The sequence below is a fragment of the Salvelinus fontinalis genome, chromosome 14, assembly GCF_029448725.1.
Source record: "Salvelinus fontinalis isolate EN_2023a chromosome 14, ASM2944872v1, whole genome shotgun sequence".
Classification (NCBI taxonomy): Eukaryota; Metazoa; Chordata; class Actinopteri; order Salmoniformes; family Salmonidae; genus Salvelinus; species Salvelinus fontinalis.
In genome coordinates, this window is record NC_074678.1 from 15,758,342 (window position 1) to 15,786,244 (window position 27,903).

The 27,903-nt window shown below is 43.9% G+C and overlaps 1 protein-coding gene across 1 annotated transcript; it reads right to left on the reverse strand.

Annotated features, from left to right (window-relative positions):
* Positions 1-26,733, reverse strand: LOC129869544 (myosin light chain kinase 3-like). Its single transcript, XM_055944038.1, has 15 exons — positions 26,619-26,733; positions 26,102-26,583; positions 23,177-23,273; positions 19,973-20,306; positions 19,596-19,819; positions 19,017-19,122; positions 15,824-15,917; positions 15,113-15,222; positions 14,826-14,967; positions 14,384-14,454; positions 14,012-14,140; positions 5,397-5,549; positions 5,108-5,186; positions 4,767-4,817; positions 1-1,955 (listed from the first exon to the last, which is right to left on the reverse strand). Exons 1-15 carry the CDS (start codon positions 26,731-26,733, stop codon positions 1,893-1,895), a joined length of 2,250 nt encoding a protein of 749 aa, XP_055800013.1. The 3' UTR covers positions 1-1,892.
* Positions 26,734-27,903: the final 1,170 nt, after the last annotated feature.

Sequence of the window (27,903 nt, forward strand, 5' to 3'; positions counted from 1 at the left end):
TCTGGACTAGGGCTTTGGCCCGCATGAATTATGAGTCTCTAGCCTGGTGGTGATCAGTGCGAGTCTTGACTGACTGTCCTTGTCCGATACTGCTCCCTAGTGGCCATTATTAGACAAAACCTGGATACAGTCTCCAAATGATATGGCCGTATCCAAATGATGATCAAATATCAACAATTGATCATCTCTGTAGAAAAGGTTATTATTCTATCCACCCTTCCTATTTTTCTATGAATTATCTCTCTACTGTCAAACAAAGTATTATGTGCATTGCGTAGTAGAGTAAAACTAGGACAACATAAGTAATTTCAGTTTTTATTTCTGTCTATATTTATTTTTATACATTTCTAACTAGAATTATGTTTCATAATGACACAAAATCACAACGATATAAGGAGCACAATTGATTCCAGGGATGGCAAATCTGACAATCAATTATTAAATCAATCAATCAATAACTCAATATCTGACCAAGTAATAATCAACTCACTGCACAGTTTGAAAATAGTGAATCTATTACACAGAAAAACCTTTTTTTCTTTAGATCTACAATACAATTAATCAAACACTTCAAATTCAGACAATGAAACACAATTCATTAAATAAACAATTTTTAATGTGTTTTTTTCTCTCCTGGATAAATATTATATTATGTACCCTTCCTATGGAGGCTAAGCCTTGCATTTTAAGTAAAAATCCAGTTAGGAACCAAGATAATTCATGAACATAAGAACTAACTCCATAGACCGGTCTCAGATCTGTTGTAGCTCATGCGAACTCCATTGCTCATTGTCAAGCCAAACAGTCTGGCCTCCCAGCAATCAGATATCAGGATCAAATCTTCTGAAATTGACCCTAATTCAATAACCCTCACAGCTACCCTCCAATCACAAACCACTGGGCACAGATGTAAATTCAACGTCTATTCCACGTTGGGTCAACATCATTTCATTGTGTGCCCAGTCGGAAGGGTAGTGCAAATATGTGTCATGACAAGGAGTGACAAGGAGTTGGCATGACAACACAAACAGACTGGCACTTAGGCTACTAACTTCAGCGATAAACATGAATTCATATGAAATCATGAAATCATATAGGTTGTGTTTTGTTGATCAGTAAGATGCCTTCATGGAAGGTGAGAGGGTTAATCCAAAGGGCGAAAGCAAAGAAAGGTAAAAGGTCGAGGTCAAGCCAACAGCATGCAGGCACAGAAGAGGCGGCTTTACAGTATATTCACAGCAGCGGCTCGAGGAGAAATTAAAGTCAGTAGCAACGGGCAGAGCAGTAGAAGGAGTTAATAGTGAGGAATTATGTCTAATATCGACAAGTTTATGTTTACCTGGATTGATCATGATTGAATTATTTTAATGAATGTGATCTATGTAAAGTTTGATGGGGAGAAAGGTGTGTAAAAATGAATTCCTAACTCTATAGAAACTAAACTTTTACAATACCAGGAAAATAAATAGCACCCAAAGCTTTATTTTAAATCAAAACCCAATAAACAAATACAATGCAAAGGTATGATAAGACTTGGTAAACTAGGCCTGTGTTAAGTTATTTGAAATCCACAGTAAGCTGAAAATGTAATAAATATGATCGTTCAAAAAAGTGGTTCTGTTTGTATTTGATGGTGATACATTAAAGTGCATTTTATAGTGTCCGCTTTCCTTGACAAAGTACCAACCGTTAGAGCTATCTAATTCGATAGCTCCATCTGCGACATTTCAAGCTAGCTGTGGAGTGAGTTTACGGTACGTTTTTAACTCAGTTACACAAGCTGCAGAGCTAAACTAACAGATGCGAGGCAGAGTACAGTGCGGTAATCCAGTAGCCATAGAGATACGGCAGTGTTGGTCCAGTGTTGAGCCCTGTCCCTGGCCTCCATGTCATCATAAGGCGCGCACAGGGTCTTGGGAGTCATTTTGGAGGGGACACTCATTTTGGATGGGAGACTAAACCAACACAAAAGAGGGACAATAAGACCCCAATGTTTGGCATCTACATTATATTTGTGAATATATACTGAACAAAAATACAGTTGAAGTCGGAAGTTTACATACATTTAGGTTGGAGTCATTAAAACTCGTTTTTCAACCACTCCAAACATTTCTTGTTAACAAACTATAGTTTTGGAAGTTGGTTAGGATATCTCCTTCGTGCATGACAGAAGTAATTTTTTCAACAATTGTTTACAGACAGATTATTTCATTTATAATTCACTGTATCACAATTCCAGTGGGTCAAAAGTTTACATACACTAAGTTGACTGTGCCTTTAAACAGCTTGGAAAATTCCAGAAAATTATGTCATGGCTTTAGAAGCTTCTGATAGGTTAATTGATATCATTTGAGTCAATTGGAGATGTACCTGTGTACCAAGGCCTACCTTCAAACTCAGTGCCTCTTTGCCTGACAACATGGGAAAATCTAAAGAAATCAGCCAAGACCTTAGAAAAAAATTGTAGACCTCCACAAGTCTGGTTCATCCTTGGGAGCAATTTCCAAACGCCTGAAGGTACCACGTTCATCTGTACAAACAATAGTACGCAAGTATAAACACCATGGGATCATGCAGCCGTCATACTGCTCAGGATGGAGATGCGTTCTGTCTCCTAGAGATGAACGTACTTCGGTGCAAAAAGTGCAAATCAATCCCAGAACAACAGCAAAGGACCTTGTGAAGATGCTGGAGGACACAAGTACAAAGGTATCTATATCCACAGTAAAACGAGTCCTATATCGACATAACCTGAAAAGCCGCTCAGCAAGGAAGAAGCCACTGCTCCAAAACCGCCATAAAAAGCCAGACTACAGTTTGCAACTGCACATGGGGACAAAGATCGTACTTTTTGAAGAATTATCCTCTGGTCTGATGAAACAAAAATAGAACTGCTTGGTCATAATGACCATCGTTATGTTTGGAGGAAAAAGAGGGAGGCTTGCAAGCCGAAGAACACCATCCCATCCGTGAATCACTGGGGTGGCAGCATCATGTTGTGGGGGTGCTTTGCTGCAGGAGGGACTGGTGCACTTCACAAATTAGATGGCATCATGAGGAAAGAAAAATTATGTGGGTATATTGAAGAATTATCTCAAGACATCAGTCAGGAAGTTAAGCTTGGTCGCAAATGGGTCTTCCAAATGGACAATGACCCCAAGCATACTTCCAAAGTTGTGGCAAAATGGCTTAAGGACAACAAAGTCAAGGTATTGGAGTGGCCATCACAAAGCCCTGACTTCAATCCCATAGAAAATTTGTGTGGCAGAACTGAAAAAGCATGTGCGAGCAAGGAGGCCTACAAACCTGACTCAGTTACACCAGCTCTGTCAGGAGGAATGGGCCAAAATTCACCCCACTTATTGTGAGAAGCTTGTGGAAGGCTACCCGAAATGTTTGACCCAAGTTAAACAATTTAAAGGCAATGCTACCAAATACTAATTGAGTTTATGTAAACTTCTGTCCCACTGGGAATGTGATGAAAGAAATAAAAGCTGAAATAAATCATTCTCTCTACTATTATTCTTTATTTCACATTCTTAAAATAAAGTGGTGATCCTAACCTACCTAATACATGGAATTCTTACTAGGATTAAATGTCAGGAATTGTGAAAAACTGAGTTTAAATGTATTTGGCTAAGACGTACGTAAACTTACGACTTCAACTGTATTAACACAACATGCACCAATTTCAAATATTTTACTGAGTTACAGTTCATATAAGGAAATCAGTCAATTTAAATATTTAGGACACATGACTGGGCAGGGTTGCAGCCATAGGTGGGCCTGGGAGGGTACCCACTGGGGATCAAGACCCAGACCATCCTGCAGTTGAAGAAGCTGGATGTGAAGGTCCTGTGCTGGCATGGTTACACATGGTCTGCGGTTGTGAAGCCGGTTGGACTAAATGCCAAATTTTCAAAAACAATGTTGGTGGCAGCTTATGGTAGAGAAATTAACTTTACATTATCTGGCAACAACTCTGGTGGACATTCCTGCAGTCAGCATGACAACTGCATGCTCCCTCCAAACTTGAGACATCTGTGGCATTGTGTGTGTCACGATCTTGGAAATGAGCGGACCAAGGCGCAGCGTGAGTATAGTTCCACATATTTATTTTTGTGAAACTAACAAAACAAAATAACAAACTTAAAGAACGTGAGGACGTAGTGCCCAAACACACTAACAACAATCAATATCCCACAAACATAGGTGGGAGAAATGATACCTAAATATGATCCCCAATTAGAGGCAACGATTACAGCTGCCTCTAATTGGGAACCAAACCAAAACACCAACATAGAAATGTTAAACTAGAACACCCCCTCGCCACGCCCTGACCTACTACACCATAGAAAAACAAGGGCTCTCTATGGTCAGGGCGTGACAGTGTGTGTGACAAATCTGCACATTTTAGTGGCCTTTTATTGTCCCCAGTACAAGGTGCACCTGTGTAATGCTGTTTAATCAGCTTCTTGATATGCCATACCTGTCAGGTGGATGGATTATCTTGGGAAAGGAGAAATGTTCAATAAAAGGGATGTAGACAAATTTGTGCAATTTCTTTTAGCAAAATATGTTTTTGTTCGTATGGAAAATGTCTGGGATTTTTTATTTCAGCTCGTAAAACATGGGACCAACACTTTACATGTTGGATTTATATTTTTGTTCAGTGTAGATGTACAGTATACAGTAGCTGAAGATGAATGGCATGTCTAGAAAGTGTGTGATAGTGTATGGTGGGCTGGGTGGTTTTCACAGCTTACCTGTCTAGATCTACGGGGAGGGAAAGGGTGTGTTGAGTGGCACTTATGTTTCTGTAAGAAATAGGTACAGTATATTCACCATATTATTTTTTGTGATAAAAATTGGTTTAATCCATCCATGCATTAATGCCAAAAATACTCTAAGTCGGAAAGTGTGTCTACGTGTATGTATGTGTGTGTGTGTGTGTGTGTGTGTGTGTGTGTGTGTGTGTGTGTGTGTGTGTGTGTGTGTGTGTGTGTGTGTGTGTGTGTTTGCGTGTGTGTGTGTGTGTGTGTGTGTGTGTGTGTGTGTGTGTGTGTGTGTGTGTGTGTGTGTGTGTGTGTGTGTTTGTTTATTCTACCTTCTGATGCAGGCGATAGTGAAGATTGTGATTGGACAGCCAGGAATGTTTTAGTGACTGTGAGGCACTCATCCTCCAACTAGAGAACACACACAAACACACACATACATTATTAAAACACACACTCTCACAGGGATACACAGGTCCACAACTGAATAATAATACAACTTTAGAGAACTACAACATAGAGAACTACAACACACACACACACACACACACACACACACACACACACACACACACACACACACACACACACACACACACACACACACATGGTACCCCTCACCTCTTGCTCTTGACCAGCAGAAGTGTGATGAAGTCTTTGGCTTCCTCAGAGATGTCTGTAAACTCCTCCTCCTCAAAGTTCCACTGACAGGCCAGGATATTGTTCAGAGTCTCATTGTCATCGTCCCCCAGGAACGGAGACAGACCTGTCAGCCTGGAGAAAAGGATGTATTCTATAGTGTGTTCATGGGTGGTGTATGTACACACTGACTACTTCCTGCTGACTTCTTGTGAGGTCCCCCTCGCAAAAGAGGGTTCTAACCTCAAGGCCATTTTCCAAGTTAAATAAAAACAGGTACAATATGTGAGCACAAGAAGGTAATGGCTAGTGGATATCAGGACCCCCAGCAATGTGGATATCAGGCCCCCCAGCAATGTAACGGTCAGTGGATATCAGGACCCCCAGTAATGTAACGGTTAGTGGATATCAGGACCCTCAGTAATGTAACAGTTAGTGGATATCAGGACTCTCAGTAATGTAACAGTTAGTGGATATCAGGACCCTCAGTAATGTAACAGTTAGTGGATATCAGGACCCCCCAGCAATGTCGATATCAGGACCCCCAGTAATGTAACAGTTAGTGGATATCAGGACTCTCAGTAATGTAACGGTTAGTGGATATCAGGGCTCTCAGTAATGTAACAGTTAGTGGATATCAGGACCCTCAGCAATGTTTTTTTTATTATTTTTTTATTTCACCTTTATTTAACCAGGTAGGCTAGTTGAGAACAAGTTCTCATTTGCAACTGCGACCTGGCCAAGATAAAGCATAGCAGTGTGAACAGACAACAACACAGAGTTACACATGGAGTAAACAATAAACAAGTCAATAACATGGTAGAAAAAAAGAGAATCTATATACAATGTGTGCAAAAGGCATGAGGTAGGCAATAAATCGAATAATTACAATTTAGCAGATTAACACTGGAGTGATAAATCATCAGATGATCATGTGCAAGAAGAGATACTGGTGTGCAAAAGAGCAGAAAAGTAAATAAATAAAAGCAGTATGGGGGTGAGGTAGGTAAATTGGGTGGGTAGTTTACAGATGGACTATGTACAGCTGCAGCGATCGGTTAGCTGCTCGGATAGCAGATTTTTAAAGTTGTTGAGGGAGATAAAAGTCTCCAACTTCAGAGATTTTTGCAATTCGTTCCAGTCGCAGGCAGCAGAGAACTGGAAGGAAAGGCGTCCAAATGAGGTTTTGGCTTTAGGGATGATCAGTGAGATACACCTGCTGGAGCGCGTGCTACCGGTGGGTGTAGCCATCGTGACCAGTGAACTGAGATAAGGCGGCACTTTACCTAGCATAGCCTTGTAGATGACCTGGAGCCAGTGGGTCTGACGACGAACATGTAGCGAGGGCCAGCCGACTAGGGCATACAGGTCGCAGTGGTGGGTCGTATAAGGTGCTTTAGTAACAAAACGGATGGCACTGTGATAAACTGCATCCAGTTTGCTGAGTAGACTATTGGAAGCTATTTTGTAGATGACATCGCCGAAGTCGAGGATCGGTAGGATAGTCAGTTTTACTAGGGTAAGTTTGGCGGCGTGAGTGAAGGAGGCTTTGTTCCGGAATAGAAAGCCGACTCTAGATTTGATTTTGGATTGGAGATGTTTGATATGAGTCTGGAAGGAGAGTTTGCAGTCTAGCCAGACACCTAGGTACTTATAGATGTCCACATATTCTAGGTCGGAACCGTCCAGGGTGGTGATGCTAGTCGGGCGTGCGGGTGCAGGCAGCGAACGGTTGAAAAGCATGCATTTGGTTTTACTAGCGTTTAAGAGCAGTTGGAGGCCACGGAAGGAGTGTTGTATGGCATTGAAGCTCGTTTGGAGGTTAGATAGCACAGTGTCCCGGGAAGGGCCAGAAGTATACAGAATGGTGTGCGTAGAGGTGGATCAGGGAATCGCCCGCAGCAAGAGCAACATCATTGATGTATACAGAGAAAAGAGTCGGCCCGAGAATTGAACCCTGTGGTACCCCCATAGAGACTGCCAGAGGACCGGACAACATGCCCTCCGATTTGACACACTGAACTCTGTCTGCAAAGTAGTTGGTGAACCAGGCAAGGCAGTCATTAGAAAAACCGAGGCTATTGAGTCTGCCGATAAGAATATGGTGATTGACAGAGTCGAAAGCCTTGGCCAGGTCGATGAAGACGGCTGCACAGTAATGTCTTTTATCGATGGCGGTTATGATATCGTTTAGTACCTTGAGCGTGGCTGAGGTGCACCCGTGACCGGCTCGGAAACCGGATTGCACAGCGGAGAAGGTACGGTGGGATTCGAGATGGTCAGTGATCTGTTTGTTGACTTGGCTTTCGAAGACCTTAGCTAGGCAGGGCAGGATGGATATAGGTCTGTAACAGTTTGGGTCCAGGGTGTCTCCCCCTTTGAAGAGGGGGATGACAGCGGCAGCTTTCCAATCCTTGGGGATCTCAGATGATACGAAGGAGAGGTTGAACAGGCTGGTAATAGGGGGTGCGACAATGGCGGCGGACAGTTTCAGAAATAGGGGGTCCAGATTGTCAAGCCCAGCTGATTTGTATGGGTCCAGGTTTTCCAGCTCTTTCAGAACATCTGCTATCTGGATATGGGTAAAGGAGAAGCTGGGGAGGCTTGGGCGAGTAGCAGCGGGGGGGGCGGGGCTGTTGGTCAAGGTTGAAGTCGCCAGGTGGAAGGCATGGCCAGCCATTGAGAAATGTTTGTTGAAGTTTTCGATTATCACGGACTTATCAGTGGTGACCGTGTTATCTAGCCTCAGTGCAGTGGGCAGCTGGGAGGAGGTGCTCTTGTTTTCCATGGACTTTACAGTATCCCAGAACTTTTTGGAGTTAGAGCTACAGGATGCAAATTTCTGCTTGAAAAACCTGGCCTTTGCTTTCCTGACTGACTGTGTGTATTGGTTCTTGAGTTCCCTGAACAGTTGCATATCGTGGGGGCTCTTCGATGCTATTGCAGTTCGCCACAGGATGTTTTTGTGCTGGTCGAGGGCAGTCAGGTCTGGAGTGAACCAAGGGCTATATCTGTTCTTGGTTCTGCATTTTTTGAACGGAGCATGCTTGTCTAATATGGTGAGGAAGTAACTTTTAAAGAATGACCAGGCATCCTCAACTGACGGGATGAGGTCAATATCCTTCCAGGGTACCCGGGCCAGGTCGATTAGAAAGGCCTGCTCGCAGAAGTGTTTTAGGGAGCGTTTGACAGTGATGAGGGGTGGTCGTTTGACCGTGGACCCGTGGCGAATACAGGCAATGAGGCAGTGATCGCTGAGATCTTGATTGAAGACAGCAGAGGTGTATTTGGAGGGCAAGTTGGTCAGGATAATGTCTATTAGGGTGCCCATGTTTACGGATTTAGGGTTGTACCTGGTGGGTTCCTTGATGATTTGTGTGAGATTGAGGGCATCAAGCTTAGATTGTAGGACTGCCGGGGTGTTAAGCATATCCCAGTTTAGGTCACCTAACAGAACAAACTCTGAAGCTAGATGGGGAGCGATCAGTTCACAGATGGTGTCCAGGGCACAGCTGGGAGCTGAGGGGGGTCGGTAGCAGGCGGCAACAGTGAGAGACTTATTTCTGGAGAGATTAATTTTTAAAATTAGAAGTTCGAACTGTTTGGGCATAGACTTGGAAAGTATGACAGAACTTTGCAGGCTATCTCTGCAGTAGATTGCAACTCCTCCCCCTTTGGCAGTTCTATCTTGACGGAAAGTGTTATAGTTGGGTATGGAAATCTCAGAGTTTTTGGTGGCCTTCCTAAGCCAGGATTCAGACACAGCAAGGACATCAGGGTTGGCAGAGTGTGCTAAAGCGGTGAGTAAGGCAAACTTAGGGAGGAGGCTTCTGATGTTGACATGCATGAGGCCAAGGCTTTTTCGATCACAGAAGTCAACAAATGAGGGTGACTGGGGACATGCAGGGCCTGGGTTTACCTCCACATCACCCGAGGAACAGAGGAGTAGTAGGATGAGGGTGCGGCTAAAGGCTATCAAAACTGGTCGCCTAGAGCGTTGGGGACAAGGAATAAAAGGAGCAGATTTATGGGCGTGGTAGAATAGATTCTGGGCATAATGTGCAGACCAGGGTATGGTGGGGCACGGGTACAGCGGAGGCAAGCCCAGGCACTGGGTGATGATAAGAGAGGTTGTATCTCTGGACATGCTGGTCTCAATGGGTGAGGTCACCGCATGTGTGGAGGGTGGGACAAAGGAGGTATCAGAGGTACGGAGAGTGGAACTACGGGGTCCATTGCAAACCAAAACAATGATAACTAGCCTGAACAACAGTATGCAAGGCATATTGATATTTGAGAGAGACATACAATAAGGCATAAAGTGATTGCAGGTCATGATTGGGAGAGCTAGCTAAAAACAACAGGTGAGATAACAGCAGCTAGTCAGCTAACACAGCAACAGAAGGTAAAAATGGCGACGACTGGGCAGAGAGGGTCGGATTAACTACACACAGATCCTGAGTTAAGGCACAGAACCGACAGATAAAACACAAATAAACAGAATGGAGTACCATGAATTAATGGACAGTCAAGCAGGCATCAGCTATGTAGCCAAGTGATCATAGTGTCCAGGGGGCAGCCGTAGATGGAGCAGTGAGGCCTCCACTAAGCTAGCACGCGTTTAAAGTTAGTAGCCCGGGGGGTGGTCTGCTCAGACGGAGGGGGTCTGCTCAGACGGAGACCGGTTGAGGGCACAGAGAATCCAAGCCGGATAGCGATGGCGAAAGAGAGGTTGTGAATTGTAGAATTGTGTTTGCTAACTGGTGCTAGCTTCCTGGCTGCGCTAGCTGCAAGATAAGCTAGCAGTTAGCAGACCGGGGCAGGCAAGTTAGCCTTTGGGGGACGTCGCGATGGGGGGGGAAGTCTGTTTTTGCCTCTTCGTGCGGTGACGTCGATAGACCAGTCGTGGAATTAGTAGGGTTCCAGGTAGCTCTAGGTAGCTAACAGGCCTAGTAGGTTAGCAGAATGGGCCTTCAGCGGGCGTCACGCCTGAGGGGCCTGTTGGAGTCCTCGGGCAGATTATGTCGGTATTCCAGTCGTAGAGGATCGGCGGGGTTCCGTGCTCCGTACCGGCGGTAAAGGGGTCCGGATATTGTAGCCCACGAGTGGGCTTCAGTGGTAGCACAGGAGCCCTAGCCGGGCTAGCTTCAGGCTAATTGGTGCTTGCTCCGGGATGGAAACGCTAGCCAGGAGTGGTCACCCGGGATTGTGGTTAGCTAGTTGCGAAGATCAGATGAAAATGTTCAGAGTTTGCGGTAGGAATCCGGGGATATGGAGAGAAATAGGTCCGTTATGCTCTGGTTTTAGTCACGTTGTTCGAACTAGCGAGAGCTTTCCGAGCTAAAGGTTAGCTGATGACCGCTAGCAATGGTTTGCTAACTGATAGCTGGTAGGCAGTTAGCTGGCTATCTTCAGTAGATTGATTCCAGATCAGAAGTAAATAGAAATACTTTAGAAAAAAGCAGATCCACGCCACATTGGGTGAGGCGGGTTGCAGGAGAGTATTTAGAAGTTGAGGTTTAAGAAAGTATTTTTAAAAGATATGCGAAGAAAAAGATGTAAAAAGATATATACAAGGGACACGGGACACGACAGGACAAAGACGTCTACACTGCTACGCCATCTTGGAAACAATGTAACGGTTAGTGGATATCAGGACTCTCAGTAATGTAACAGTTAGTGGATATCAGGACCCTCAGTAATGTAACAGTTAGTGGATATCAGGACCCTCAGTAATGTAACGGTTAGTGGATATCAGGACTCTCAGTAATGTAACAGTTAGTGGATATCAAGACCCTCAGTAATGTAACAGTTAGTGGATATCAGGACTCTCAGTAATGTAACAGTTAGTGGATATCAGGACCCTCAGTAATGTGGATATCAGGACCCCCAGCAATGTGGATATCAGGACCCCCAGCAATGTGGATATCAGGACCCCCAGCAATGTAACGGTTAGTGGATATCAGGACCCTCAGTAATGTAACAGTTAGTGGATATCAGGACTCTCAGTAATGTAACAGTTAATGGATATCAGGACTCTCAGTAATGTAACGGTTAGTGGATATCAGGACCCTCAGTAATGTAACAGTTAGTGGATATCAGGACCCTCAGTAATGTAACAGTTAGTGGATATCAGGACCCTCAGTAATGTAACAGTTAGTGGATATCAGGACCCTCAGTAATGTAATGGTTAGTGTATAATAGAACCCTCAGTAATGTAACGGTTAGTGGATATCAGGACCCTCAGTAATGTAATGGTTAGTGGATATCAGGACCCTCAGTAATGTAATGGTTAGTGTATAATAGGACCCTCAGTAATGTAACGGTTAGTGGATATCAGGACCCTCAGTAATGTAATGGTTAGTGGATATCAGGACCCTCAGCAATGTAACGTTTAATTGGATATCAGGACCCTCAGTAATGTAACAGTTAGTGGATATCAGGACCCTCAGTAATGTAACGGTTAGTGGATATCAGGACCCTCAGTAATGTAACAGTTAGTGGATATCAGGACCCTCAGTAATGTAACGGTTAGTGGATATCAGGACCCTCAGTAATGTAACGGTTAGTGGATATCAGGACCCTCAGTAATGTAATGGTTAGTGTATAATAGGACCCTCAGTAATGTAATGGTTAGTGGATATCAGGACCCTCAGTAATGTAACAGTTAGTGGATATCAGGACTCTCAGTAATGTAATGGTTAGTGGATATCAGGACCCTCAGTAATGTAACGGTTAGTGTATAATAGGACTCTCAGTAATGTAATGGTTAGTGGATATCAGGACCCTCAGTAATGTAATGGTTAGTGTATAATAGGACCCTCAGTAATGTAACGGTTAGTGGATATCAGGACCCTCAGTAATGTAACAGTTAGTGGATATCAGGACTCTCAGTAATGTAACGGTTAGTGGATATCAGGACCCTCTGTAATGTAATGGTTAGTGTATAATAGGACCCTCAGTAATGTAATGGTTAGTGGATATCAGGACCCTCAGTAATGTAATGGTTAGTGGATATCAGGACTCTCAGTAATGTAATGGTTAGTGGATATCAGGACCCTCAGTAATGTAACAGTTAGTGGATATCAGGACTCTCAGTAATGTAATGGTTAGTGGATATCAGGACCCTCAGTAATGTAACGGTTAGTGTATAATAGGACTCTCAGTAATGTAATGGTTAGTGGATATCAGGACCCTCAGTAATGTAACAGTTAGTGGATATCAGGACCCTCAGTAATGTAATGGTTAGTGGATATCAGGACCCTCCGTAATGTAACGGTTAGTGTATAATAGGACTCTCAGTAATGTAATGGTTAGTGGATATCAGGACCCTCAGTAATGTAATGGTTAGTGGATATCAGGACTCTCAGTAATGTAACAGTTAGTGGATATCAGGACCCTCAGCAATGTCGATATCAGGACCCCCAGTAATGTAACGGTTAGTGGATATCAGGACCCTCAGTAATGTAACAGTTAGTGGATATCAGGACCCTCAGCAATGTCGATATCAGGACCCCCAGTAATGTAACGGTTAGTGGATATCAGGACCCTCAGTAATGTAACAGTTAGTGGATACCAGGACTCTCAGTAATGTAACGGTTAGTGGATATCAGGACCCTCAGTAATGTAACGGTCAGTGGATATCAGGACCCTCAGTAATGTAACGGTTAGTGGATATCAGGACCCTCAGTAATGTAACAGTTAGTGGATATCAGGACTCTCAGTAATGTAATGGTTAGTGGATATCACGACCCTCAGTAATGTAACGGTTAGTGTATAATAGGACTCTCAGTAATGTAACAGTTAGTGGATATCAGGACCCCCAGTAATGTAACGGTTAGTGGATATCAGGACCCTCAGTAATGTAACGATTAGTGGATATCAGGACTCTCAGTAATGTAACGGTTAGTGGATATCAGGACCCTCAGTAATGTAACAGTTAGTGGATACCAGGACTCTCAGTAATGTAACGGTTAGTGGATATCAGGACCCTCAGTAATGTAACAGTTAGTGGATATCAGGACCCTCAGTAATGTAACGGTTAGTGGATATCAGGACCCTCAGTAATGTAATGGTTAGTGTATAATAGGACTCTCAGTAATGTAATGGTTAGTGGATATCAGGACCCTCAGTAATGTAACAGTTAGTGGATATCAGGACTCTCAGTAATGTAACGGTTAGTGGATATCACGACTCTCAGTAATGTAATGGTTAGTGGATATCAGGACCCTCAGTAATGTAACAGTTAGTGGATATCAGGACCCTCAGTAATGTAATAGTTAGTAGATATCAGGACTCTCAGTAATGTAATGATTAGTGGATATCACGACCTTCAGTAATGTAACAGTTAGTGGATATCAGGACCCTCAGTAATGTAACGGTTAGTGGATATCAGGACCCTCAGTAATGTAATGGTTAGTGGATATCAGGACCCTCAGTAATGTAATGGTTAGTGGATATCAGGACCCTCAGTAATGTAATGGTTAGTGGATATCAGGCCCCTCAGTAATGTAATGGTTAGTGGATATCAGGACCCCCCAGCAATGTGGATATCAGCCCCCCCAGCAATGTAATGGTTAGTGGATATCAGGACTCACAGCATGTAAGTGATGACCCCCAGACTCCACATGTCCGTAGGGAATGAGACAAACTCATAGTTGATGACTTCCGGAGCCAGGAACTCAGGCGTTCCGAAGTTCACCCTCAGCTTTTCCCTGGGCTTATACCTGAGAAAGCGAGAAAAGAAAGTTAAGAAATTACATTTTAGTCATTTAGCAGACACTCTGATGCAGAGCGACTTACAGGAGCAATTAGGGTTAAGTGTCTTGCTCACGAGCACCTCGAGAGATTTTTCACCTAGTCGGCTTGAAGATTCAAACCAGCGACCTTTCTGTTACTGGGCACGCTCTTAACCGCTAGGCTACTTGCTGCCCTGTATCAAGCCAGGAACCACTGGTAATTGAACTTACCTCCTGGCGAGCCCGAAGTCAATAATTTTGATCTTGTTTGTGGCTCTGCTCACACACAGAATATTCTCGGGCTAGGAAAGGATATTAAAGAACCCAAAACAGTGAGACAAAGGAAATAACAGCATGCAATTATTAGCATCATCGCTAAGCTATTATGCTACAATGACAGGAAGATGGAGATAGAGCTATAGCTATAGAAAGGTAAAGTGTTGAAAAGTACAATGGGGAAGGTTGCAAAAGAAACAGACAAAAAACAATAGGACAGTGAGAGAGTGAGGGAGAGAGAGAGAGAGAGAGAGAGAGAGAGAGAGAGAGAGAGAGAGAGAGAGAGAGAGAGAGAGAGAGAGAGAGAGACAGAGAAGGGGGCTGCGAGCGAGAAAGTAACAGAGTGACAGATTGTTGAGGAAATGAAAGTAGAGAGCTAGGGTGAGTCCTGTCCTACCTTGAGGTCTAGATGCAGGATGTACATCCTGTGCATGTACTGTAGTCCCTCGCAGATTTGTCTGATAAACAGCACTGTGTCCAGCTCTGTCAGCTTGTAGTTCTCATCTATAATCCGGTCGAACAGCTCCCCACCATCCACACTACATAGAGAGGAGAGGAGAGACAGTCAGTCATCATAGACTACAGTAGAGAGAGAGGAATACAGTCCCACAATGGGATTTAAAGAGTAGACATATGGTGTAGTGTAGAGAGGAGAAATACACACACAGGGAGGGAGGGACTTACTATTCCATGACGAGGATGATGTCGTGGCGCGATTCGAAGGCGGCGTAGAGCTGAATAAGGTTAGCGTGGTTCAACTGGTTCATCACCTGGATCTCATTCTTCACCACATCCTGGGAAACAGAACAACATTAGAACGACAGACAGAAACACATTACAGACGGACAGAGAGACAGACACAGAAACAGACACACACAGACAGTGCCAACGGGGTTGGTTATTGAGACCTACAGTACCACACAGCAACCTGAGCCAGCTATGGCTTTGGCTGTGGCATTGGTGGGAAAACTACTTTGTGAATATCTGACATGATAACGTACTCATCCAGCTATGTACTGCCACAGACATCTGACGACTATCTTATCTCACATGTTATACTCAGCTGACCATAGGAAAGCATAAGATGAGACTGACTCTGACACACTGCCACATGTGCAGTGGATATGAGGGTGATAAAGCTACTTTAAAATGGTATTCTATTACTTATGTGCTATGATAAAATATCTATCCATCTTAATGGTGGTGGGGACATTGGACACCTACTGTACATCTGATATTAATGGCTTCGTTCCAAACGACACCCTATTCACTATGTAGTGCACTACTTTTGACCAGGGCCCTGTTGCACTTAATAGGGAATAGGGTGGCATCTGGGAAGCAGCTATAATCAAGCTTCTGTTTCAGGTCTCACATTTCAACCACTATGATCCTTACCTTTTCTTTCTGGCTCCTGGCCTTGACCATCTTGGCAGCCAGAGTCAGTCCAGAAGAATTCTCCACACATTTGTGGACTTGTCCAAAACGTCCCCTATGATCCCACCATCACATACAGAGAAACAAGTTCAGAAACAGTGTAGTCTCTTATGACAGCCTTAACATAAAAGTTGAGGAGCTGCTTTGGTTCTGGCGGCCGAGATGAATAACAGTGATGCTTTATAACACCCTGTCCTTTTTGCCTCAACGTACAATAGAGCTAAGTTAACAATAACATTATAGTCATGTTTACTCTTCTATATCATTCTTTAATTGGGTTGTCATTGTAGGGATGGTATGCACACTCACAGATCTCTCTCTCTCTCTCTCACACACTTTTTCAAAACTCTTCACATAGTGAGCACAACAGCAGTCTATATGGGCTAAACTGGGGATAATTTTTCATTGCTTTGGCACAAAATGCATTCAATGACTATATCGTTCAAATTTCATGAATTCTTTTCTCACTCAGACACAACAAACACCAAAACTCTATGTACCTAAAGACCAATTTGCACATGTTTACATACTCTTTTCAAAACTGTTAAACGTAAGTTCAAAACCTAACATAACACAACATTTAATAAGACAGCAATTTGCTACATTTCTACAGTAATACCGTATTGAAATATATTCCAAATCTAAAAAATGAAATACTATCAAAACAATTAGACCAACCACAGCTGATTCCCATTATAGCTGAACACCTACCCAGGTGTTAGTCTTTCAATTTCATTAACGTCGATACAAAAGGGAACATCTTAGGAATAATGCTGTACTGTAATGTAAACATGGACCCAGCCAGAGAGAAGTGGCTGACAGAGGAAGAAGAGTGGCTGGGAGAGGGACAGGAGTACGTATGCGTGGTGGAAGAAGACTGAGAGGAAGATCAAGAGCTGTAGTCTCAGATGAGATTAGGGCTACTATAATTGATCATGTAATAAATCCTGGTCTATCAATGAGAGAGGCTGGTCTGAGAGTGCAGCCAAATCTGCAATGCTCAACAGTGGCATCTATTATGAGAAATTTCCAGCAAAACAAGGTAAGATGTGCATTCGGCAAGGACATCTGACTGAACTGCACATTAAAGAAGTAAAATGAGCAAAGCTTCCAAACCCACTTGTGTGTAATTGTTTTTGTATTTCTGCTTAGGACCCAACAGTTACCTCCCGCAGGCGGGAGAGGTAGGATTTTCACTGCTGTGCAGGAAACTGCAATTGTTGATATGGTCATCAGAAACAATGGCATAAAACTCACAGAGATTCGGGACAGAGTGTTGGCAGACAACATTACATTTGGAAATATTCACAATGTAAGCATAACAACTATTTCTAGAGTCCTGAAACAACTTCAAGTTAGGATGAAGCAGTTGTACACTGTTCCATTTGAGAGGAACTCTGAACGAGTCAAGCAACTCAGGAACCAATATGTCCAGGTAAGATGACTATAAAATACAGAAGTAGTTTTGAACAAAACCAAACAGGGCAGAGGCACACAATGGCATCGTTTTAGGTATAATGTAAACTACCGTAATACCCTCTCTTATGTTGCCTTGTGGATTTATTTTAGAGTCATGGAGATTGAAGCCAGGCAAACAACCCACATATTCATCTTTGTGGATGAGGCTGGCTTCAACTTGGCCAAAAGATGGTGGCGAGGAAGAAATGTGATTGGGAAAAGAACCACAGGGGATGTCCCGGGCCAGAGGGGTGCCAACATCACAATGTGTGCAGCAATGTCCTCTGAAGAATTGCTGTTATACAACACTGAGCGTCTCATTTCATTCCTGGATGACCTCTATGGAAGGGTTGTGCCAGGTGAGGAAAGGGTTGCAGTGAGGCGAAATCGGCCAACGTTTGTAAATGTATGGAGCAATGTGGCATTTCCCCACTCCCGTGCCGTCACAGAGTGGTTTGCAGCCCATCCCAGGATGGTGTCACTTTTCCTTCCACCTCACTCTCCACTCCTTAACCCCATAGAGGAATTATTTTCCTCATGGAGGTGGAAGGTTTATGACCACCATCCACATGATCAAATGTCGCTCCTGGACACAATGAATGCTGGATGCCTGGACATATCTGCAGAAGATTGCCAGGGATGCCAAAGATGTAATGCTCCCTGTTGTTAGTGTTGTTTAGGTGATTGTTTTATGAGTGACAACGTGTGCTTGTTGGGTGACAACCTTTGCTACTGTTATGGAATAATGAGTTGATTGAGACATGTATGAAGTGTTTTGGTAGTTTTAGTGCATTTTGGATGTGAAATTAACTGCTGTGCCAAGCTGAAAGTTGGTTAGGAGAACTGTGTAAAGAGTTTTGAAATAGTGATCTAAGTATTGAGAAATGAGTCCTAGCGATTGTAAAAAAAAAAAACTGTAATCATCTGCCCTTGAGAGGGCAATTAAATCGTCTTGGAAAATACTGTAACTGCCCCAACACAGGTGTGAAATGTCCCCTGATTTCATTTCAGCTAGGGGGGGTGTGTATGTGTGTGTGTGTGGCTTCCAGATTGCAGGCCTGAATAAAACTAGGGCAAAGCAATTGCCTACTGTAGGTACTGCTCTGTTTCAGCTGGTTTGGGCAGCATAGCTGCCTAGCTGTTTGGAGAAGGAGGTGCTTTCTGTACCCTTGAGTGCCATGCATACAGGGACCTTTGAACTATTTGGATCCTTTTTTTGTAAATTTGATTGCTGTATTCAAGTAAAGTACTTCAAATGTGTGTGTGTGTGTGTGTGTGTGTGTGTGTGTGTGTGTGTGTGTGTGTGTGTGTGTGTGTGTGTGTGTGTGTGTGTGTGTGTGTGTGTGTGTGTGTGTGTGTGTGTGTGTGTGTGTGTTTCACATACCGTGGAGTAAAAATAAACTGCCTGACTGTGGAGTTTTGAGAGCTGAGGGTTTTAGTGGAGTGAGTGTTTGAGGGTCTAATTGAACTGTGAGTGTATTATGATTCCTCTACCTGGGTTTGCCATCCATCCCCTGTTGTATCTCTCTATTATTGGCCACTTCTTTCTTTCTCTCTTCACCCCCTCCCTCTCCCTGTCTCTCTCTCTCTTTCCCTCCCTCTCTCTCGACATCTGCGTTGCCTCCCAAAATGTTCAAATGCTACGGCTTCAAAGGGTCTGTTTTTCAAGATCTCTCTCTCTCTCCTTCTGACTCACCCTCCTAGGACTTCGTCTCTGTTAATGGCGTAGAAGGTAGCAATCTGGTGAGGTTTTGGAGTCACAATGCGGTGGTCAAAGGGGGCTGCTGGCGGAGGGGTAAAGTCTGGAGATGATAGAGAGAGATGGAGGAGAGAGTTGGGGAAAAGGAGAGGGAGGGAGGGATAAGGGAAATGGAGTGAGGTGACAGGATAGTGGATAGGGAGCATACAGGAGATAGATTAGTGTCTGTTCTGTCTTAGTAACCAAACGGCTCATACGGTCTCATGCCAGCATTTCATAATCCAATTTGCCAGCTGTGACATGTTTGTAACTTTTAAACATGCAAGGTGTGGTTAAGTAATGTGGTCTGTGTGGTGAGTGACTGACTAGGAAGACAGAGTAGTCGTTAGGGTTTCTGACAGTTTTTCAGCCTGCTTGCCAACCCAGGATAATATCAAGAGACTTAATTTACAGAAGTTACGTCAATACTATATTTATTTTAGGAATGTTGCCTCAATTGCAACAAGTCCAAATTAGCTTCCTGTTTTGTTTTCAAACATTTGTCAGTTTCCATTTCTGTGAAATGATGAACCCCACCAATGATGTACTCTTCTGGCTGTCCATCATCCACCACTTCTTCCTCCTTCATCTTCTCTGCCTTTGATTGGGCAGCCTGAGGCTCTACCCCCTCAGGTACTCCTCCCTCTTCATCCTCCTCTTTCATCTCCTCCACTCTGCTCTTTTTCAGGTAATCTTTCAGTAGGTCCTCCTCTGTGACACAGTTTTTACTGCGGACGGCCACTTCACCTAACTCCTCAGAGCTAAATAACAAACAAACATCAAACAAATATCAAATCAACTATTAATTATGTTAAGTAATTAGCCAGTAGTTATTTTGGTAAGTGTACAGTATACAGAAGTTGCAATTTACAGTCATAGTAATGTCAAAAGATGGGTTGCATTTCAAAAGGTACCTTTCTAGAGGTTCTAGTGACAATGATGACTCTTCTTCCCCTCTTTCACTTCTCTTCTCCACCTCTTCCTCTCCAACTTGTTCCTCCCTCCCCTCCTCTTCCTCAGGCTCATATTCACCAAATATATCCACCTCCTCTTCCTCCCTGGCCCTCTGCTCTTCCTCCCGTCCAGGGGTTCTCCTCTTCTCCTCCTCCCCCTCTAGATCCTCCAGGTCCTCTGGTTGGACGACGGGGGCGCGGAGCATGTCCAGAACCACCCCGTTACCATGGGAAAGTTCAGCATTCTGCCTGTTGAGCTTCTCCACCTGGCCTAGAAGAAGGGCCTCAACAGAGTCTGAGGAGGGACAAACAATCAACAACTTTATTTGCCTTGAGTATTCATCCTTATCTTCAAAGAGCAACCCTCATTAGACATATATTACCAAAGAGCACCCATCATTTGACATATATTACCAAAGAGCACCGCTCATTACACATCTATTACCAAAGAGCACCCCTCATCGGACATCTATTACCAAAGAGCACCCCTCATTAGACATATATTACCAAAGAGCACCCCTCATTAGACATATTACCAAAGAGCACCCCTCATTAGACATATATTACCAAAGAGCACCCCTCATTAGACATCTATTACCAAAGAGCAACCCTCATTATACATATATTACCAAAGAGAACCCCTCATTAGACATCAATTACCAAAGAGCACCCCTCATTAGACATCTATTACCAAAGAGCACCCCTCATTAGACATCTATTACCAAAGAGCACCCCTCATTAGACATCTATTACCAAAGAGCAACCCTCAATTAGATATCTATTACCAAAGCACCCCTCATTAGACATCTATTACCAAAGCACCCCTCATTAGACATCTATTACCAAAGAGCAACCCTCATTAGACATCTATTACCAAAGCACCCCTCATTAGACATCTATTACCAAAGAGCACCCCTCATTAGACATATATTACCAAAGCACCCCTCATTAGACATCTATTACCAAAGAGCACCCCTCATTAGACATCTATTACCAAAGAGCAACCCTCATTAGACATCTATTACCAAAGAGCACCCCTCATTAGACATCTATTACCAAAGAGCACCCCTCATTAGACATCTATTACCAAAGAGCACCCCTCATTAGACATCTATTACCAAAGAGCACCCCTCATTAGACATATATTACCAAAGAGCACCCCTCATTAGACATCTATTACCAAAGCACCCCTCATTAGACATCTATTACCAAAGAGCAACCATCATTAGACATATATTACCAAAGAGCACCCCTCAGACATCTATTACCAAAGAGCACCCCTCATTAGACATCTATTACCAAAGAGCACCCCTCATTAGACATCTATTACCAAAGAGCACCCCTCATTAGACATCTATTACCAAAGAGCACCCCTCATTAGACAACTATTACCAAAGCACCCCTCATTAGACATATATTACCAGAGCACCCCTCATTAGACATCTATTACCAAAGAGCAACCCTCATTAGACATATATTACCAAAGGGAACCCCTCATTAGACATCTATTACCAAAAAGCACCCCTCATTAGACATCTATTACCAAAGCACCCCTCATTAGACATATATTACCAAAGAGCACCCCTCATTAGACATCTATTACCAAAGAGCAACCCTCATTAGACATATGTTACCAAAGCACCCCTCATTAGACATATATTACCAAAGCACCCCTCATTAGACATATATTACCAAAGGGAACCCCTCATTAGACATCTATAACCAAAGAGCAACCATCATTAGACATATATTACCAAAGAGCACCCCTCAGACATCTATTACCAAAGAGCACCCCTCATTAGACATCTATTACCAAAGAGCACCCCTCATTAGACATCTATTACCAAAGAGCACCCCTCATTAGACATCTATTACCAAAGAGCACCCCTCATTAGACAACTATTACCAAAGCACCCCTCATTAGACATATATTACCAGAGCACCCCTCATTAGACATCTATTACCAAAGAGCAACCCTCATTAGACATATATTACCAAAGCACCCCTCATTAGACATCTATTACCAAAAAGCACCCCTCATTAGACATCTATTACCAAAGCACCCCTCATTAGACATATATTACCAAAGAGCACCCCTCATTAGACATCTATTACCAAAGAGCACCCCTCATTAGACATCTATTACCAAAGAGCACCCCTCATTAGACATCTATTACCAAAGAGCACCCCTCATTAGACATCTATTACCAAAGAGCACCCCTCATTAGACAACTATTACCAAAGCACCCCTCATTAGACATATATTACCAGAGCACCCCTCATTAGACATCTATTACCAAAGAGCAACCCTCATTAGACATATATTACCAAAGCACCCCTCATTAGACATCTATTACCAAAAAGCACCCCTCATTAGACATCTATTACCAAAGCACCCCTCATTAGACATATATTACCAAAGAGCACCCCTCATTAGACATCTATTACCAAAGAGCAACCCTCATTAGACATATGTTACCAAAGCACCCCTCATTAGACATATATTACCAAAGCACCCCTCATTAGACATATATTACCAAAGGGAACCCCTCATTAGACATCTATAACCAAAGAGCAACCCTCAATTAGATATCTATTACCAAAGCACCCCTCATTAGACATCTATTACCAAAGCACCCCTCATTAGACATCTATTACCAAAGAGCAACCCTCATTAGACATCTATTACCAAAGCACCCCTCATTAGACATCTATTACCAAAGAGCACCCCTCATTAGACATATATTACCAAAGCACCCCTCATTAGACATCTATTACCAAAGAGCACCCTCATTAGACATATATTACCAAAGAGCACCCCTCATTAGACATATATTACCAAAGCACCCCTCATTAGACATATATTACCAGAGCACCCCTCATTAGACATATATTACCAAAGCACCTCTCATTAGACATCTATTACCAAAGCACCCCTCATTAGACATATATTACCAAAGCACCCCTCATTAGACATATATTACCAAAGCACCCCTCATTAGACATCTATTACCAGAGCACCCCTCATTAGACATATATTACCAAAGCACCCCTCATTAGACATCTATTACCAAAGAAGCACTGCTGCTCTATTTTAGTTACATTTATTTGACTGCTTTATTGTGTTACAAGTTGAGGTGAAGATGGTGTGTTTATCTCTGCTACCTGATGCATGTGGAGGCTTCTTCTTCTTCTGGGCTTTCAGGCCTTTCAGGCTGAGTTTGACCTTGTCCTTTCCATCCCTCATCCCATTGTCCTTCAGCTGACAGGGAGAGAGGAGGAGACATACACGTTAAATGCTCATTGCAAACTGGGCAACAACACTCTGGTCTTACATTTGAATGCTGTGACAGTGAACGTAAAGAGAAGGGAGCGATGGAAAGAGAAGAGACAGGGGAAATACAGAAGTAGGATCTTCATTTGAGCTCATTTGCTACAGCAGGAAAAGAATCCTGCAGCAACAGGAAATGTTCATTATTATGTGGATTTCAAGTAATGGACTTTCTGTACAGTCGTGGCCAAAAGTTTTGAGAATGGCACAAATATTAATTTTCACAAAGTCTGCTGCCTCAGTTTGTATGATGGCAATTTGCATATACTCCAGAATGTTATGAAGAGTGATCAGATGAATTACAATTAATTGCAAAGTCCTTCTTTGCCATGCAAATGAACTGAATCCCCCAAAAACATTTCCACTGCATTTCAGCCCTGCCACAAAAGGACCAGCTGACATCATGTCAGTGATTCTCTCGTTAACACAGGTGTGAGTGTTGACAAGGACAAGGCTGGAGATCACTCTGTCATGCTGATTGAGTTCGAATAACAGACTGGAAGCTTCAAAAGGAGGGTGGTGCTTGGAATCATTGTTCTTCCTCTGTCAATCATGGTTACCTGCAAGGAAACACGTGCCGTCCTCATTGCTTTGCACAAAAAGGGCTTCACAGGCAAGGATATTGCTGCCAGTAAGAATGCACTTAAATCAACCATTTATCAGATCATCAAGAACTTCAAGGATAGCGGTTCAATTGTTGTGAAGAAGGCTTCAGTGCGCCCAAGAAAGTCCAGCAAGTGCCAGGAACGTCTCCTAAAGTTGATTCAGCTGCGGGATCGGGGCACCACCAGTACAGATCTTGCTCAGGAATGGCAGCAGGCACAAACTCCAAGCATTAATTATGCAAGAATGGGCTGCCATCAGTCAGGATGTGGCCCAGAAGTTAATTGACAGCATGCCAGGGCGGATTGCAGAGATCTTGAAAAAGAAGGGTCAACATTGCAAATATTGACTCTTTGCATCAACTTCATGTAATTCTCAATAAAAGCCTTTGACACTTATGAAATGCTTGTAATTATACTTCAGTATTCCATAGTAACATCTGACAAAAATATCTAAAGACATTGAAGCAGCAAACTTTGTGGAAATTAATATTTGTGTCACTCTCAAAACTTTATGCCACGACTGTATTGGTTGATAAATTTTTCGTAATTTTTTTGTAAAAATCAAGTCTGAAATTACAAAATGGAAATGATAAACCTCAGAATCCCTTTTAAACCTCAAATACCCTACAAGTTGAAACGTCCTACATTGCAGGAAAGTTCTCCTGCAACAGGGTGATCAAATTAAGATCCTACTGTAGATTGGCACGTTTGTTTGCACCTTCTATTACCAACAATGTGCACGTATGGCCAGGACGCTTTAAAGCTATTGGTTCATATTCCACGCGTGTATTATTTAACAGATCTAGTATACAGCAACACATTTCCAATAGCAATAGTGGTATTGTATGTTTCACTACACATCAACAGATGCATGTGTTTGTTGTCATGATGGTTGCCATCATGACTGAAGCATGGTTGTTATGTCATGATGAACAGATCGTCTCCTAGACAATAATACAGAGAAGGGCTTAAATGTCATCTCAGTTTGTATGATGTCATCTCCAACTACTGTGTGTGTGTGTGTGTGTGTGTGTGTGTGTGTGTGTGTGTGTGTGTGTGTGTGTGTGTGTGTGTGTGTGTGTGTGTGTGTGTGTGTGTGTGTGTGTGTGTGTGTGTGTGTGCATAACATGTGTGGGATCATACACACACATAGCATGTCATCTATACCGCCCCTCTCTCCACCTGAGTGCCTAAACATTAGAGGCCCAGAAAGTGATACTAGGGATACGTTTCAAATAGCACTCTATTCCTGATATAGCGCACTAAGTTTAACCAGGGCCCATATATACTTTATATCGAGAATATATATATATATATATATGTAGGGAATAGGGTGCAATTTGGGACCTAACCAAGATAATAATGCTGGCATTATAGATGTTTGCTATACCCATCTACACCCGGACCCAGAGACCCCCTGGACCCAGATACCCCCTGGACCCAGAGACCCCCAGGACCCAGAGACCCCCTGGACCCAGATACCCCCTGGACCCAGAGACCCCCTGGACCCAGAGACCTGCAGGACCCAGAGACCCCCCAGGACCCAGAGACCCCCTGGACCCAGATACCCCCTGGACCCAGATACCCCCTGGACCCAGAGACCCGCAGGACCCAGAGACCCCCCAGGACCCAGAGACCCCCAGGACCCAGAGACCCCCAGGACCCAGAGACCCCCTGGACCCAGAGACCCCCTGGACCCAGAGACCCCCCAGGATCCAGAGACCCCCCAGGACCCAGAGTACCCCACAGGGCAGGGGAATATGCAGAAGTAATACATGATACTTCTACCTCAACACACGCACACAGATAGACGCCTGCCTGCACGCCGAACCCACTTACCCATGACTTGTATCGTTTTACAGTGACTACAGTCTTCTCCATTTCTGTGTAGCTAATATGAAAAGGCATGGGTGGGTAATGCAGTGTTGAGTAGTAATTTAAGGTAGCAAATAAAATACAACCCAGCACTGGATCCAGTGTAAAAATGAAAAAAGGGGCCAGGACTCACTAAGCACAGACATCAATTCAATGTCTATTACACGTGGAAACAACTTTGATTCAACCAGTGTGTGCCCAGTGGGTTGATTATGATTTACAACTGAAGCTTTTCATTGTCTTTATAAAAAAAAGGCTGACATTGTGTGTGTCCCTCACCTTCCTGGCCTGCTTGGCATTAGCCCCCTTACAGCCACCAGGCTTATTAAACAGCAGCTCAGCCAGCCGGGAGCTCTTTACCACCTCTTCGATGAAGCTGATGACCGGATGCATGCCCACCATCAGCCTCTCCACCCCCTCCAGCCTCCGCCCCTGCTGCTCCACCCGCTGGCTGGTATCCTGCACCACCCCCTGGAGCTCCCTGCAGGCAGTAGCCAGCTCCTGGGCTTGGCCCTCCACCTCCATTCCCTGGTTCTGGGTCTCACCCTGGGTCTGAACTCCACCCAGACATCCAGACCGCCAGGCCCCGGCCCTGAGAGAGGCCACTTCCCGCCCCACACCCCCCAGGTCCCGGGACAGGTGATCCAGCCGGATGAGGACTGTCTCCTGGACGTTGAGCAGACGCTCCATATTACTGCTTAGAGATTCCATGCGGCTTTCAGTCACAACGCACCATGGAGCAATGACTGGAGAAGAGGAGGCGGACAAGGAGGACAAGGAGAGGCTGAGGACGGTGTGTGGGGTTGTTTGTCAGGTCCAGTTAGTGCTAACTTCGTCCCGGCTGGTTTCTGACCGTGACAAGGGTTGGGGTAGTACACCTTGGCCAGAGAGTTGACCAGACTGGAACTCATGCCGAGTTCCACAGCAGAGCGGTCAACCACAGTCACTGGCTGCTTAAAAGTAACGCAATCTTCCTCGTTCTTCACGCACAGCACCTATAGTAGCTCTTCCCTGGTCACCTCTCAAACAAAGAAAGTTCCCTCCTGGTTAAACTGAAACCCTTTCTCTTATCTCTGTCGGAGTCCGCTGGTAACAAGATGATAATCTGTCACCCCTCACTTTACTCACAGTAGTTTGCGCTTCTCTTCCCAAACACAGAAAGTGTGGGGGGGGGGGGGGGGGGGTGAAGAAAATGTGGAGGGGGGGTGGGGGGGTGTGGAGGGGGATGCAAAGAATTGCTGTGTGACATCCGAGACACTTCAAAAGCTTCCAGTCAGGTGTCACAATCCTGAGATTGCGAGCAGTAACAAGCCATGTCTAAAAAACAAATCAGCTGCTGCAGTAAAGAGTGAGAAAAGTGAGGGACAGTTCAGACCATTATGAACCCTCTTGTATTGTCTTGGCTGTTATGTGTGTGTTGCTCTCTCATTGTTCTGGTTTGTGTGATGTGTGTGTGTGTGTGTGTGTGTGTGTGTGTGTGTGTGTGCGTGTGTACATGTACATGCATGTATTTGTGTGTGCACACACGTGTGTGTTCACGAGTTTGCATGCGTGCAGTAACAGGTGGGAGTGCGCACAAGGCCACAAAGACTATTAACCCTTCTGAACCTCTGTTAAACTCACTACAACTCAGGGGTATTTCTGAACCTCTTTTACACTCACTACGACTCAGGGGTATTTCTGAACCTCTGTTAAACTCACTACAACTCAAGGGTATTTCTGAACCTCTGTTGAACTCACTACAACTCAAGGGTATTTCTGAACCTCTGTTAAACTCACTACAACTCAGGGGTATTTCTGAACCTCTCCAAATGCCAAATGACCTTTATATCTAGTCTGTTTTTACCCAGCAGTGGGTGTGTTGGGGCAGAACACTGAGCAGTAGTGGCTCATCTGAGACTCAGTCTTCATTTCCAGGGTCAAATCTTTCCTTGAGAGCCTTCCCTCCTTCCTACCACTGATCTCAGTCCAAGTCTCAAGGCCAATTAACATTCAGACATTCAAAGTTGACAGTGAGCAACTATTATTTCATTAGATTAGTAGTAGAACTGCTGAGTGAATGCTACCATTAATAACAAACA

Bases quoted from the DNA above. Each gene is read 5' to 3' on its own strand.
- LOC129869544 (XM_055944038.1), bottom strand. From the start codon at position 26,733: ATGAGTTCCAGTCTGGTCAACTCTCTGGCCAAGGTGTACTACCCCAAC. The intron at 20,307-23,176 runs GTAGCAGAGATA...GTCCCTCCTCAG, and splicing joins GAAGCCTCCACATGCATCAG to ACTCTGTTGAGGCCCTTCTT. The intron at 1,956-4,766 runs GTAAGCTGTGAA...GTGTTGGTTTAG, and splicing joins CTCCCCGTAGATCTAGACAG to TCTCCCATCCAAAATGAGTG.